Source organism: Caloenas nicobarica, chromosome 2 (genome assembly GCF_036013445.1).
Source record: "Caloenas nicobarica isolate bCalNic1 chromosome 2, bCalNic1.hap1, whole genome shotgun sequence".
In the NCBI taxonomy this organism is placed as follows: Eukaryota; Metazoa; Chordata; class Aves; order Columbiformes; family Columbidae; genus Caloenas; species Caloenas nicobarica.
The window spans coordinates 148,192,255-148,208,477 of NC_088246.1; the positions used below are offsets into that span (position 1 = coordinate 148,192,255).

At 33.3% G+C, this 16,223-nt stretch overlaps 1 protein-coding gene across 4 annotated transcripts in view; it reads right to left on the reverse strand.

Annotated features, from left to right (window-relative positions):
- The window catches only part of CSMD3 (CUB and Sushi multiple domains 3), a 647,755-nt gene that overhangs the window by 244,656 nt on the left and 386,876 nt on the right, over positions 1 to 16,223 (reverse strand). For all 4 annotated transcript variants that reach the window (XM_065630191.1, XM_065630190.1, XM_065630189.1 and 1 more), the window contains 3 exons: positions 15,677 to 15,864; positions 13,015 to 13,203; positions 3,197 to 3,313 (listed from right to left, as the gene is read on the reverse strand). In XM_065630191.1, the coding sequence (XP_065486263.1) occupies positions 3,197 to 3,313; positions 13,015 to 13,203; positions 15,677 to 15,864 (494 nt within the window). The remainder of the gene's footprint in view (positions 1 to 3,196; positions 3,314 to 13,014; positions 13,204 to 15,676; positions 15,865 to 16,223) is intronic.

Sequence of the window (16,223 nt, forward strand, 5' to 3'; positions counted from 1 at the left end):
ACAATTGAACACTAAAATAAATATATATATTTATATTGCAGATTATGTTAGTTGAGACAGTATGTAAAAACACAGAATCTGTTTTTCTTGGCAATACAACATATACAGATGTAAAATACAAATATTTTAACTAAATAGATGCATTTAATTGCCTGCTGTTATGCAACAGCAATATGAAGTTGCAACATGAAGATGTGTGTTTAAAAGGGTACTCCATAGCATTCTGGAGCTACAAGTTGTATAGATTTTCTTGGCAGTCTGACCTTAAACTACCAAAATTTGTCAAAAAAAAAAAAAAGTGGCAAAAGGGAACTTTAATTATTTTTTTTAAATCATATCACTAGTTAATGGCCAGGAGAAGGTACTCCTTGATATTCTTAACTTGGAATAGTATTAGACATGAAACTGAGCAGAAAATGAGATTTCCGGAACAGAGTTTTACTCCTTCACTATAGAAAGTTTTTCTCCTTCACTCTCTACACTACGTGTAGGAGATTAATTTTTGCCAAATGGTAACTTATATAAAACTTAGTCTCCTCATGGGCAATTCATCTGAGGACTATATAAACCCCCTGGAGATTAGATGATAGAGATAACTAGGCACTTCTAGAGTATTATTCATTCCATCCACTTTAGATACTTTTTCAGGGTGAGACGATTCATATCCTGAAAATATATACATTTGCCGATTAAATACAGAAGCAGCCTAATGGACTAGTTTGTTCAGACATGGAGCTTTACTGTCAGAAGTTTAAAGTTAAATTAAGTAAGCCTGTATCTTAGTGTCATAAAAGGAGAGCTACCTTTCTCATGTAGTACTACAGGAAGAGCTTAAATTATTAATACATTTTGCCAACAAGAACAAAATATGACAAATTCACACAATATTTTCAACTACAGCAACTCCTCAGTCTTCAGTTGTTTCCAGCAGATCTTCGAGCAGTATGAATCAAAATATGTATGTTTATACTATTAGTCTCTTTAGCTCTATAGATTATTTCTGTATATTTGTTTTCTCAGGATTCTCATCATATTTGGTGGTTTTTTTCAATAGTCTCACATAAAATTTAACCACATTGAGAATTTCAGCTTTTATTTATCCCAAATTGTAAGTATTTCTCTAGCTGAGGGTTTAAGAAAAAAAGATAAATCACAAAACATCTGTGTAATTTTCTAAAAAAAAAATACTTTCTTCCACAATCTCATTTTTGATTTAAGAAAGTAATAAAATATCATTCACGAATCCTGAAAAATATGGCTTATTCTGGGCTTATGTTTACTGCAGAATTTACATATTTTTCAGTCACATATTACTCCACTGAGGGTAAACCCTTATCCGTCTCTGCAACTTCTCTTCAATGACCAGATTGCAAAGCTTGGGTTGGTTTTCCAGTGGCTTTTCAGATAGGCTGCAAAATAAATGACTACAGGGCTAAATGTTTTCTTACACTTTCTTGCTTACCCAGAAGAACAGTTGTATTCTTCCCACATCCTTTCTCTTTTGCAAAAGATCCACCATACCTTATTTTCCTGCAACTCTAAAACCAATGTATCATGCCTAGAGATAACAAGGACAAATGTAGCACCTATATGCAGCCTCAGTAATTTCAGAATGCTTTTTCACTGTGGATACTTACAAGCAAATTATATTGACACAATGGCATCATTTGGTAGTAAAAGGAGATTGTGGAATAGCTGGAGGAATAATTTTGAGAGACACACTTTGCCACTTTAACACTTTAAGGAGCTTTAAATGGGACAACCAGTTGGAGTGATTTAACATCTAGCTGAAGAACTATCACACTATTTGTACAGAGTAGAACACAAGGATCACAGATTAGCATAATTCTCTGTCAGGGAAGTCTTATTTTTATGTTATCAATAAATCATTATTAGAGGAATACATCAACAGTATACTTTGTAAAAATTTTCATGCCCTTACAGAGAAAAATGATGAAACTCGGAACTGAACTTCCTTCCTCTCCCCTTCATTTCTTCTTCTGTATTCTTTCCAGTGTCACAGATGAGATTCTCCTTTTGTGTTCTTATTACCTCACCCTATCTATATTCAATTTCTCTTACGACATTTATCTCTATTTCTCTCCTTCCCTTAACATTAAATTATTGTGCTTCTCTAACTTTTTCCACTCATACTACAAGAGTACTATGCAGTCACTCCCAAACTAACAAAAATCTAAAAGACTGACCCATATCTTCTCATCTAGTCCCCAAACCTTTCACCTGAAAGCAAGTATGACGGACTATTTCAAGGAAATTGTGCTACTTGGATTTCTTAACTTCTATTTATGTCCTAAGCATTTTCTAACCTCTTCTGCCTGTCTCATATTTCTTTGAAATAACTCCTGCTAAGATCTTTTCTCAGAAAAAAGTTAAAACCAGTATTACACTTTTATCCTGAAATCTCCCTTGAACAGATAATCATCCTTTTCTTAAAAGTCTCTCCTGTCCCTCGGCTTCTGCAATCAGTCATAGTATAATTCTTTCTTACCTCTCTAAATGTTCTCTTATTGGGTTCCATTATTTATTATTTTTCCCTCTACATTTATTTCTAAATTATATTATTTATTCAATCCATAAATATTTATTAAACTGCCATTTATATGCTGCCACTCTGAAAATGTGTCTCAGTAAGCTGAAACATTTTATTTTCTTCAAAATAATAGGAATTTTCTGTCAGACATTTCCTTGTCGACAGCTAGTCATAATGTAAAATTTAGCACAATGAGAAACCTTTTAAACAACTCTTCTCTCATTAACTTAATTACTTTTTTATGCTATAATATAAATAAAATCTTCACTTAAGTCTTCACTTCAGATTCTTCTGTTGATACCAAGGCTAAATATCAATGACTTCTTCCAGCTAATCTCTGTCTAAGATAAGACATTTCCTCCTTGACACAGAAAAAGCATTCATCCCCTTTTACCTGTACAAATTAATGTGCACACAACCATTACTTGGACTATAAACTTTTAGGGACTTCCTGTTGTGTAGAAAACATTAGGATCTAGTCCACACCTGGAATCCTAGGAATTAATAAATAAAAGTAAACAAAAGCAAACATCAGAAATACGATTCCTACTTCATTGCTGCTAACTTAGACCTACACGTGTAGCAGATAAGACTGGACTTATATACAACAAAAATACGTGGAAAAAGAGAAGAGGATTTATTTACCTTTTCCATGTGTAACATCCACAGTCCACGTACAATTCAGCGAATTTGGATATAGATCAGGATAACCAGGTGACAAAATTGTTCCACTAGGTCCTCTAACATCTCCACCACATAAAGCTAGAAATAACAAATAAAATAATAATAAAATAATTAATATAAAACTTACAGATGAGAGAAAATACATGAAAATATTAAAACAAACAAACAAACAAACAAACACACACAACCCCCCCCCACCTTCTGGCTTTAAAATTACTTAAAAATAGCTGGTCAAATGATTCAGCAATTCTACATATAACTACAGCCCATTTTTACACAATAATAAAATAATCAATTAATAATTAACATGCTTTTTTACAGATATTAATCCCTAGCTGTTTTTTCATATTTTCTTGACACTCTGTGAAAGTCACAAGTTCAGCAGGAAGATGAGGGCAGAAGAAGATATGGATTCAAACAATATAGATACGGCCACAAGTAAGGCTGGAAAGTTAAAATGGCACAGAGTAGATGTTGATATTGAAGAATTACTGACTGAAAATATTATTGCAAGGAAGCATGACGTCCGTTGTATCTAATTGTTGCATATGTATGTGTATCTTTAACGCAAATTATAATGACAATTGACAATATGAGAATAAGTCTTTCTATAGTATCAATAGTGACTTTGTAAAAGTAATCAGTAATTGAACAATACAAAAATTAAATTACAGCTTGAATTAATACAAAAACCAAAAATAAAATCTTACAACACTGGCACGAGTATCTTCACATTTCACTGTTACATTTTAATGGTGAATTTTCCATTCCAGAGCTTTTGAAGTACTTAACTGAGTAATTTTTAGTGGTGAAGAGACTCTTATTCCTTAGAATTATCTTTTATCGAAAACAGTGATTAAAACTCACTACCAAGCGAAGTTATTACATCATATTTCTCTGAATATAGATTATTTCAGAAGGACATACACTATAAAAGAAATTAGTATTTCCTCTTTTTTTTCTTCAAGATTAAAAACACCTACTTCTTTTATTTTTCTTAGCCTAATTATATGCATTACTAAAATTATTTTGTAGCAATGTTCCGGAATACATAAAACCCCAGTAAACTATATTATTGCCACAAGACTTCAGTCAAATAATATTTACTGCTCTAGGATTGCAGTTCTTAATATGAGCAACTCTTCCAAATTAACACAAACTCTCCCTTTTCAGTCTTCAGTAGTCAAACTTTCAACCAGTGTCCTTTCAGAATTGTTACAGGTATCAACCGTAGCTTCTCTGAGCCCAGACCTTAACCTAAGCCAGTATTCAGCACTCCCATTTTTAACAATACGGTTTTCTCTTCAGCAGATGCTAAAACTGTTAAAATGAACTTTGAGAGATAGGTAAATGGCAGTTACCTGTCTGCAATTCCAATTGATACAACTGTCAACCCCTCTTACCCTTGTCTAAGCTGATGCTCACCTGTTGCTCATGTCTGTGCTTCCCAGTTGCTGCCACAGGACTGAGGGTAAGGGAAGGAGCCTGTCGCAGGCTGGAGAAGCAACATCTCTTCCTGAGAGAGGCTGCCTCGCCTGCACTAGCTGGTTTAACTGGCTCCTACCCCTCATATAATCTCAGCAGCAGCTACCAATGTAGCACTCAACAATACGGATCATAACAGTGGGAGAAGTTTGGCCTTTCAATATATGAACAGTGTTCAAACAACATCTTCATACTTCCTCAGGAGAAAGGTGGTGTAATTTGTTACATCATGCAATTTATTCTACTATATCTTGCTATTTATTCTATTTATGACAATTTCTGCCGCACATTGATGGAATAAATAATGAAACTTATACCCTTCTTTTCTTTTGCTATAAATGCTATTTATTTGAGAATCAATACATTGACTGGGCATTATTTCTGCTTGTAGAAGTACATTCAAAATCAACTTGCAGACCAGCCACACAGTGTATGGAAAGAATATCCTTAATTTACCTTCTGTTTTACCCTCTACCTGAGCAGATGTTTGTCACAAGGAAATACATGCATTTTTCAGACACTTCAGTAACACTGTGGAATGTTTTCATAAAGGTCAATAATTTTTCGTAGTGAGGTTACTGCATTCCATGCCAACATTATCTTTAGGGCATGAATAAAAAGCAGTATTAGAAGTATTAGAGTTTTCTTATAAAGCAGAAATGAAACTTCATCTTTTACCCTATTTCTAGCCTTTTGGCCTAGTTGTAAGCTGAAAATGTGTAAATCCAGTATCTTATGCTGAAATAGAATGTTCTAGGACCACGACTGCCTAATCTCATAATTGTTGCCACAGGGGAATAACCTCCCAGCATACTAATTTTCCTCCTCACTTCTCCGATGAAGAGATAATGAAGGCAAACACTGTCCACTTATCACCAGATCTGGTTATATAGAGATATTAGTAAAACAGAGTCAGGGCCATGGCAGCATGTTATTTGAACTTCTGATTCTAACTACCTACTTTGTCCATATCTTAGGTCAGCCCTATTAAATAAGAAAATGCAATCAGTATTTATAATCATGGAGAACATCCCAAACAAATAATTTTACAGTGGGTGTTTGGAAAACCTTTCAGGAACCCAAATGGTGACAAAACGTCTCTGGCACACCATCAGGCACTCAGTGTAACTCTGTGAAGGCTAGCAGATGGCAAACAAAAGGCATCAAGGGACCAGTATTTTACAAAACAAAGCCAAGCTGACAGATCTGAAATATAAAATGTGCACTGGTCCTGATAAGATGGCAAACAGCCCAAGCATATAATATCACTCCTAGTATCTGACAGCTTTTCAGAATGCAAAGGAAAACAGAAACCAAAAACAAGAGCTACAAAGATGACTAGGGGTCTGGAGCATCTTTCTTATGAGGAAAGGCTGAGGGAGCTGGGTCTGTTCAGTCTGGAGAAGGCTGAGAGGAGATCTCATCAATGTTTATAAATATCTCAAGGGTGGATGTCAAGAGAATGGGACCAGACTCCTTTCAGTGGTACCTAATGATAGAATGAGGGGCAACAGGCACAGGCTGAAGCACAGGAGGTTCCATCTGAATATGAGGAGAAACTTCTTTACTTTGAGGGTGCCAGAGCACTGGAACAGGTTGCCCAGAGAGGTTGTGGAGTCTCCTTCTCTGGAGACATTCAAAACCCACCTGGACACATTCCTGTGCAAACTACTCTAGGTGAACCTGCTTTAGCAGGTGGGTTGGACTAGATGATCTCCAGAGGTCCCTCCCAACCCCAACCATTCTGTGATTCTCTGATATGAAAATAAACACAGCAAAAGATAAAATCCACACATTTTTCCAGATTTTACAAGGAACTTTTCTTTCACTTTATCTGATTTACAGAGGTAGATGCTAGGACAGGCTAAAAGTAGACTGAATACATAAGTAGATAACTGAAGCATTAGTTTGGTGTTCTAATGTGGAAAATGGAACAATGTGTTGCTAACACACAAATTAATAATTTATTTGTTATGCAAGGAGAGAAGATGAACCAAGACAGAATCACAGACATGCTTAATTTATTTTTCTCTCCATTACTATGTTTTCAGAATAGTGAGAAACAAAATAAGAAAAAAAAAAAGAGAAGAAATACAAAAGTGACTGTATGAAATACATATAGGTGCCCGGATGTATAGTATAAAGTATCTCTACAGCACTGCAGTGATTGAAAGTGATGTGACAGCTTAAGAAGCAAGTTTTGGATAGCTGTGAATGAAGATTAAAATTTAATAGTGTAGTTCAGTGGCTAAACCAGTTGCTTAGCCAAAATAAATTCTTACAGTGTTGGGTTGATTACTTACACTTTCTTTTGTTGCAAATGATCACAACTGCATTCATTTTGCTCAGCAACATGACCAGTCATAACGAAGAGTGACAATAAGCAACACTATCTTAGAAAATGGCCCTATATAGTTTGAAAATATTTTTCAGCCCAAACGATTTTAGAACATTTACTTAGGCTATTCATAAGTGTCTCAGTGGGAGACATGCAGGCCATGCTTCACCCCTGAAATACATGAATAGTTGTAAAGAAAGCACTTCATTTGTGTCATTCATAAAATTATCGAGTTCCATTTCAAGCCATATTTCATGGTACTATAAAACTATTATAGAAAATCCATCTTCCAGTACTAGAAATAGTCTCATAATTTGTAGCCTAAATGTATTCATGGTCCACTTTCACCCATTTTTCTACTGCAAAACTGTCATTAGGTTATTTTCCATCTTGGAGACTCACTTTGGAAGGCTTGCAAAGCACATTAGTATCTCTCACTTTGGTTCCGTTAGATGAGACAGGTTTTCTTTATCTACTTCTGTTAGATACATTTTCCATCTTTATGACCACTGCATTACCAATTCCAAGTACCTACCTGTCTTTCTTGTCACAGCAGTTGTGCTACACAAACACTGCCAGGACACTTCACATTAGATTGTGGCAGCAGCTAATAAGCAAGGAAGGTCACATTTTTGTTCACAGATTATTTTCATTTTTTTTCATGTCTTCTGTTCTATTTTTAACATATTTATATTTCACTGTAGAAGTCAGTCTGTATAAAGTCTTCCTGCAGAGGTCAGCCTATATATCTGGCTTAACACTTGTTCACAGAAAAGCCTCTTACCTCTTAAATTTTGATTTTTATACCATGAAATAAAATTCAACAACCACTAATTATGTTCTCTGTCATCCAAGGTCTTCAAATAAGGTTTACTACCTATTTAAAACTAGTTTATTTTTATATAACACAAGTCATTCTCAAAGTTACAAAGGATATAGCAACGAGATGAAGTTATCAAGAAAACTGGATGTGAGAAGAAGGGGGTCACCATATCCAAGAAGAAAACTATCAAGAGAATGCATTTGTTATTTTAATACTGCAATATTTCTACATGTGGTGTTCACTGGCAATGCAATTAAAATAAGCCGTATCATTGTCCCTTTTTAGCCTGCCTGAAGACCTTAATATGTGGGAAATTAACATTTTCCATATTTTCAAGTTATATCACCTACCATTTTTTAGATATAAGTATTTTTCAAGAGACTAGCCATGAGTCATTAACCACAACTCAGAAACTATTATGCAATGATATATCTCAATTTTCTCCAAGAAAAAGAAAATACACAGAAAAAGAACAGAAACCTTCAGAAAAAAAAAGAAAACAAACAACAAAAAAAGCCACTTTTTTGGTAAGGTCAGCTTGCTGCAAATATAAACAATTGCAAAATATTTGTTTTCAAAGGTGATGGAAAGAGAAACCATAAATTTATAATTGATTAGTAATAATGATTAGTTTTACAAATGGTTTAAAGAATCACAAAGACTAATAACATATGCTAGTTTAGAAAGAATGACACAGTGAAGATAAACCTATTTATACATAGATGTGTTTGTCCATATATAGATCTAAACATAAGGATATATGTCCATATGCTGCATCTATATAGGGATCCCATGACATTAATTTGCTTAATTAACTCTAACTTCCCACTAAAAATCTAATTCTAAGGTGATTTTCATTTATTGTGTAATTTGATAAGAACAGGGAACTATAAATATAGTTAAAAATTATTGAAACAGAGAATTAGAATTTGAATCTCACATACTGTTCTTCATAGATCAAGGAACTTCAGCATCTCTCCCCTCTAATTACATAATTTCTCATGTGTCTTAAAATGGGATTCAGTCAAGTAGTAACAAGTAAATAACAATACAAACATCGAATAATTATAATCAGCTTCTGGAAAGAAACCTTGGGTGTGAGTTACATCACAGAAGAGATTAACCTAATAGAAACTAGTGCAGGCTGGATTAGTCAAAACCTAAAATGTTGTATTTTTACCTTCTTATCTAAATCTAAAACAAGACATGCTGTCCTTTTCCAATTATGGCATCTACCACACTGAATATTTGCAGCAAATTCATTAACAGTTGTATTTTAATAAAAGTATTGGGTTTAGTTTAGAAATGTCTTAACAGAAATGACGTAACCTCTCTGCCATATTTCCTGGATATGTTCCTCGTGGTAGTGAACAAGTCATATTTGCTAATTTGGACATCTAGGTGGTTTCAATATAAACATTAAAGGTTTTTCATCTTGCTTGAACATTCTTCTTGCTATTACTTTTCTAAAGTAAATGAAGTTCGAATGGAATGTCAGTATTTATTATTCATTCAAATAATGAATAAGAATTTTTATGTATTAGCATTTGATTTCATGTTATCATGGTTAGGTATCTACCTTTTACATTCATTTTCCTGTCATTTTTAATTGCATTAATACAAAACTTCATGTATTGGGTAGAATAGGATTTGTCACATATATTTAAAGCTTTAACACAAAATTATATTATAATATTCATACAGAAAGGACGTGATAAGACAAAATTTTGTCTTTTTTGTTAAGCACTGGGAGGAGATTACAGTCAAGAAATTCAGGGATGTCCAGATAGATAGGTACCCAGCAAATCATATGTAGATGTTAGATAGAAATGGTGTAAATGTAATACAAGTAATATTTTCTAAGCAGAGCTCAAACCCATCTATTTTCTTGACTATTTTCTGAAAGCTTGTATATATTCTCATTTGAAAATAATGGTTGTTATTTATTTGTATGTTTTTCAAAATAAATAAATGTGCACAACAATATTCATTGTTTTTCTCTGCTATGTGTGGATAAGAAAGCTGTTTATCCATGGACCAAAGAAAGAAAAAAAAACGAAAATCAAAAGCCTAGGCCTTGATCAGTGCCTTCCCTTCTGAAAGGAAATAAAAAAGTATTTTGCGAAGACTGGTCCAGAAATTGGTCATGCTTAAAAACACTGAAATATTTTTAACAGTGTCTTCATAACAGTCTACAGACTAATTCATTTACTGAGAAGAGACTGATGGTTTGATAAAGATCAAAGGTTTTACTCTTCATTCTTTGAAGAAGCCTTAGCTTTATGATTGTAAAACTTATTTTAACATAGCGGATTTGCTGTCTTGAAAATTGTTAAGGAACTCAAATACTGTAAAAATTCATGTAGTTTTCACCACAGTGAAAAGATGAAAGGTAATGGGTATAGCTGGAGGATGGGAACTTCTCAGCAGATATTAAGAATAACTATTTTGTGGTCAAACAATGTCACAAGTTGCCCATAGAAGAAATTTAATCTTGGCCCTTGGAGATAAAACTCAGTTCTGTAGGATTCTCAGCAACCTGATCTAATATCCAGATTGGACTTGCTTTTGGGGGTATGGGTTTGGACTAGATGACATTCTAAGGTTTCTTTCAGCTGTTACTATTCCATGATTCTGAAAATATTTTCCTTAAATATTTTTCTTTAAAGCACAGAAATAGATTCTACTATCCTCAAAAGTCAGAAAGCTCTTCTTTTTCCTTTTTTTTTCAGAAATGCTTTGCCATACTTCTGTATATATAAAACTGTGTTTGCATATGTATGTATACACACACAGAGAATACATATATGCACTGAGGAATAGTGTGCACACCTTACCTATATAGATATACATAAAAATCAAAACTAAAGAAATTACCTCTTAAATCCTTCATGCATATCAGTTATTCAAATATGAATGAGTTATACAGCCTGCCATAATAAATCAGGCCAAGCTTTAGAGAAGAAAACAGTTTGTTTGTTCATTTTTTAAACCAACATTCTCACTATTGTCTAAGTGCTTCTGCAGATAATGAAGTGTGACTTCCCTGATAAGCTTTTTGAGATGCTTATCTGTGTAACATCCAAACACCTCGTGAAAAAATTAGTTTACACTCCTTCAAAGAACAGAATTGCAGTCAACACCATCTTCTACTTGGAGGAAGAACTAGTCCTAAGGAGTCTATATATTTTCCTTTTCTTCACCCTTTTCCTCCTCCAAAACACTCATGAGTTGTCATGATCTGTCTGCACAATTATCATGGTCTGTCTGCATGTCACTGCATGGTGTAATTGTCAAAAAGAGATGCAATTAGCAGAAAGAACAATCAAGAAAGAACTCTGGTCCTCCAAAACTGTCAGAGTAATATATTGAATGAGTGAGAACAGTGATCAATGGGTTTATTGGTGGCATGATTAATACAAACCCATCCTCATAGTTTATGCAAAGAACAGCCTATTTAGCAAATGGCTTTTTTTCCCTGGAGGTGCAAGGACTTTGGATCCTGTTTAAAAACATTCCACCAGAGAAGAAATTCAGCAATGAAATTAAAATGAGTTCAACCATGAATTGATTAAGTTTACTAGAATGAATATACTCAATCCTGCCTTCAGAGTATATTTATTCAATGGACAATTGCCATTTAGCAATGTGCTCTGGAGAAAAAAAACCTCTCATTTACTTAATTAATTGCATGCTAGTTCAGCATCTTGAGGAAGAAATTTATCACAATATGTAAGTTTATTTCACAGCAGAGCATTATATTCATAGGGAGTGTGTGAATAGTGTTTGTTTTAGGTAGTTCAACATCTAGTGCCTATCACTGTAAGAAAACACGTCATATGTTAGACTGTGAGCTGTGGGAACCCTGTGATTCTTCATTACAAGTACCTGACTGAAAAGCAGAATCCGTTAGGAAACAGGCTTGCTGAACTACAGAGTGCCATTTTCAGGAAAGTGATTATCCACACCCATTTCTACCACCACAAATTTTGAGTATCATCATATATTAACATGTTCAACCCACTGAAATATAAAAAAAAAAATAAACCCGAAGCATTTCCTAACTAAATAAGCTGAAGGCCAAGAAAACCCCTACTACTTTTTTAAGAAAGAAATCCAGTGAAAATGAATGTATTTTCATATGGCAAATCACACATGATTCAGTGAACTTTTTCATTAGTTTTCATTCAAATCCAGCTTTTTCTTTCTAATTGAGTGTCCTGAGACACTAAGAACTGTTCTAGAAAATATACTCTCATGTACATTATGTAACTCATAAACGTTCCGTAGATTTCTTATTGTTAAATATTACTCTATAGTTAAGTGGGTACATTATTCCTGATAACTTTTTTATCATCAGAAAAGCATATATCATGCTTAAAGGAAAAAAAACTTATTTTGAGAGGAAATCAGCTCAAGTACACCACTTAATAAACATTACAAAATACCTCCTTAATATTAACTGTAATTGAAATCATCCTAGCTGGGAAAATTCATTAAAATCAACAATTCGGATAACGAGAGATGACTGAAACTTTGAGATAATTTTTCAAGCAGGTTTTTTAATGAATGTTGACAACTGCAAAATATATGACATGTTACTCGATACCATTTTTGTCTGGTTTAACAATCATCACATGTAATATGGCCCTAATCAATTCCTACAGTGATTGAGGGCTGTCAAGTTGTGTTAACAATCTAGGAACACAGTAATCAGCATGAAACACGAGAAGATGCAGGTTTATGAGTCATGTATAAATAAACCACATCTCATGTTTTGTACGTCAGCACTCCCATGTCTGTAGATGGATAACCAAACACAGATATTTGTAGCTTGTAATAAGTACTTTACAAGCAGATATATAATACATCAGTCTTGCACACCTTGAGCTATTTGGCAATCAGCTCACACTAACATATATTCAGATAGCTTTATCTTCAAACCCTGCTAATTTAAAGAATTATGTATTATTCTCTACTTTTATTACTAAGTATCTCATCACACAGAAATATATAGTATTTATGTCCTCAGACTACTCTTTTTTTTCCAATATTTAAGTCATTTTGACTGATAATAGTTTGGCAAAATGTGTATATTTTAAGGTACTCTGTATTTTATCCATCCATCCTTACCATCACAAGTTGGGAGTGGGTGACTCCACCAGTGATTTTTTTCACATAGCAAAGGTTCCTCATGACTCAGTCTATAACCTGGATCACAACTAAACGAGACAGTGGAACCTATAGAGAAGTCATGTCCATAACGACGTCCATGCACTGGTATGCCAGGATCCAAGCAAGAGTAAGTATTAACAGTAACACCTAGATTAAAAAAAAAAACAAAACAAAACAAAGAAACAACAAAGAAAATTATTAAACAACCAATCAACAGAGTTTTTTAAATTAATTTAAGTAATTCACTGTGCTGTGAGTCGGGGTGTTATCACACATTTTCAGTGAATTATCCTTGTACTGTGTTTCTCTGTGTTACTGTTACAAGACTTTATGGTTAATTAATTGCATCTTGCCACTGTTGCAGAGAAAAACAACACATAATTAACAGGATATTTTGCTTGATCCTATCTCAGTAATATTGAGTGATTTTTTCCCTGATGCTGATGTTGATAAACCTTGATGATCGCTCACATTTCTGATTTCAAGCCTTCATTTTTTCCCGATCAAGCTTTTTTATCCCAGCTAAAATGCTTTCTTTTTTATTTGATATTTATCCTTGAAATATTTACATAGATCAACTATTTACATAAATAATTCTCATACCTACTGTCACTTGGCATGTGAGATATTGAGAAGATAATAGCAGAAAAAAGAGTAAAAATGGCTTGATAAAAAGAATTTTAATTCATGTTAAAAAATTAAACCTTTTAGATTATTTCCCAGTGAGAAATTTAGCTTCATTGTAAAAGAAACAGGGGAAAAAAAACAAAGAAAGAAACAAAAATCTGTAAGAATATTACTGAAATTGGCAAATTACAAGAAGTATTCAGCATATGGATGTTATTCCTTTTATTCCTACACAAAAGTCATAAAATATTCTTCATTAGAAAGAAATTCAGCATCCAAAGAAATTATTAGCATACAAAATAAGAACATATAAAAGACTTCAACTTGCAGTAGGATATTTGAAGAGAGAAATGCTAAACAGAGGACCATTAATCATTATTATTATCATCCAGAAAAGGGAAACTAGAATTGGGTTGTGCTGGATGAGAAAAGACAATGAACCATTAAGAATTAAACAAAAATAAAATTAATACTAGATGTCTGTATATAAACAAAGGTTGTTAACCAGAAGAAAAATACTGAAAATGGTTATTTTTATGTACAAGTGGTAAGGATGTATATTGTCAATGTCCTCTGATAGTATAAATTTAACTTTCATTCTTCACCAGCGTAAAGAGAATTGTTGGGTGGGGATCGATTTTAGAAAAAATGCAATTTTATAATAAAATTCAAGAGTTCAATTGTAGTGAAATTTCAGATTTCCTTTCCAACTTTCTTTAATTGAAGCAGATTGATATAAGGATATTTGTAATAAATATAGCTTTTATCTTTTTGCTGTTCACATTCCCAAAATGTAATTTCTACCATTTAACATTAATCATTTAGCCAATCATTATAAGAATTTAGTGTTCTCTGCTGGCAATATTAGCCTAGTTTTCTGTTAGGATAGCCAACTTTCAAACTTCAGAAAGGATAATAACTTAGCAAAATCATCACTTCTTCACAGTATAGAAGATGATAGAAATGGAAGTATGTGGGTGAAGGCTAGAAGGCTAGGACAGTAAAGCATTTTGGAATAACAATAGGTTGGTGGGGTTTTTTGTGGTTTGTTTGTTTGTCTGTTTTGGTTTGGGTTTTTTTTTGATAAACAGCCAGAACCTGTTTCAAATCATCCTAAAATTTGTCCAGCAAAGTCACCTCCACATATATTATATTTAATATCCTTATAATTACTGGTCAGGAACTGTGAAAATAGCAAAAAATAATGTAAAATTGATTGGTGGTAGTTCCAATAAGTAGGAGTATAAAAAAGAAATGGAGAGATAAAAATGTGCTCACGACCTTTAGTAAGCAAATTAGAAGTGATTACAAAAGTATTATTTCACATGAAAATATGACTTATTACAACAAAAGGTATACCTAGAAACATGAAACATAAATGACATGCTAATATATCAACCTATACGAATTTTAAGATTTCATAAAGTATGAAATCTAACAGACCCCTTCAGCAGTGTAGTTTATATGATTAGAATAATGAAAAAAGAATACTTCTGTCAGAACACACATGCAGGTTTTTAGGTTCCTGAATATCCATAATCACAGGTTGATTTTCAGCTCATTAGGGGAAGCTACATTTCCCATTACCTTCAGTTAGAGCTGCAGGTACAGCAGTCAGGACAGTAATTCAGGTATTTGCTTAAATTTTCATAATCTTCCTGATCTCATGCAGTTTTACACACAAAAAAATGCATTATATGAAGCACAAGAATGAAAAAAAAAACACCAAACCAAACAAACATAAAAGCAATATCCAGAAGAAAGGTGTTTCTTTCCTGTTGTGATGTACTGGTTCTTAAGACATGAAGCAGTACAGCAATGGCATTAAATCGTAGATGAAATTATTGTTCATCTTTTTTGCAGTTTAACATGACTAAATCTTTTTCAGTTTGAGAAATCACAGGAATTTACCAAAGATGACACCTGTGCACCTATTTATAACTAAGATAAGCATTGCTTGGGAAATCAAGTCATACAATTCAGAATTACTTACTTTCATAGTGAATCTTGAAGCCATTGTTAGAACGACTGTTGTCAGTTGTGAAGAGAAGATATATGAAATTGCTACTGCTAAACAGGAATTGTGGGACCTGCGTGCCATTGTAGGATCCCAAAAGTGGAGATAATAAATTGGGTCCATCATGAACTTCCAAAACATCATAATTGAGTTCTGTCTGAAATCTGCAATTGAGGAAACACACAGAGGCACCAATTGAAGAAGCAGTTAAAACAAAATTCGGTAAAGCCATACAAAGTGAGCCATATTTTAAAATTATGCTCCTTTCTTGATCATATTATTTTAATTATTTCTCCACATACCTATTCTGCAATATCAATATAATAGTATTAATTATCCTATTTAATTAATACAATAACCAAATTTCAGGTTAGTGCCATAGTAAGATGAGAAATAAGTTTAAACTCCTTGAGCTGGTTTGTATTGTAGGAAACAAAAGCCAGAAACAGATAATGTGTTAGCAAAGGTTAATATTACCTGTGTACACTATTTCATAGCACTTAAAAAAAAAAAAAAAAAAGGT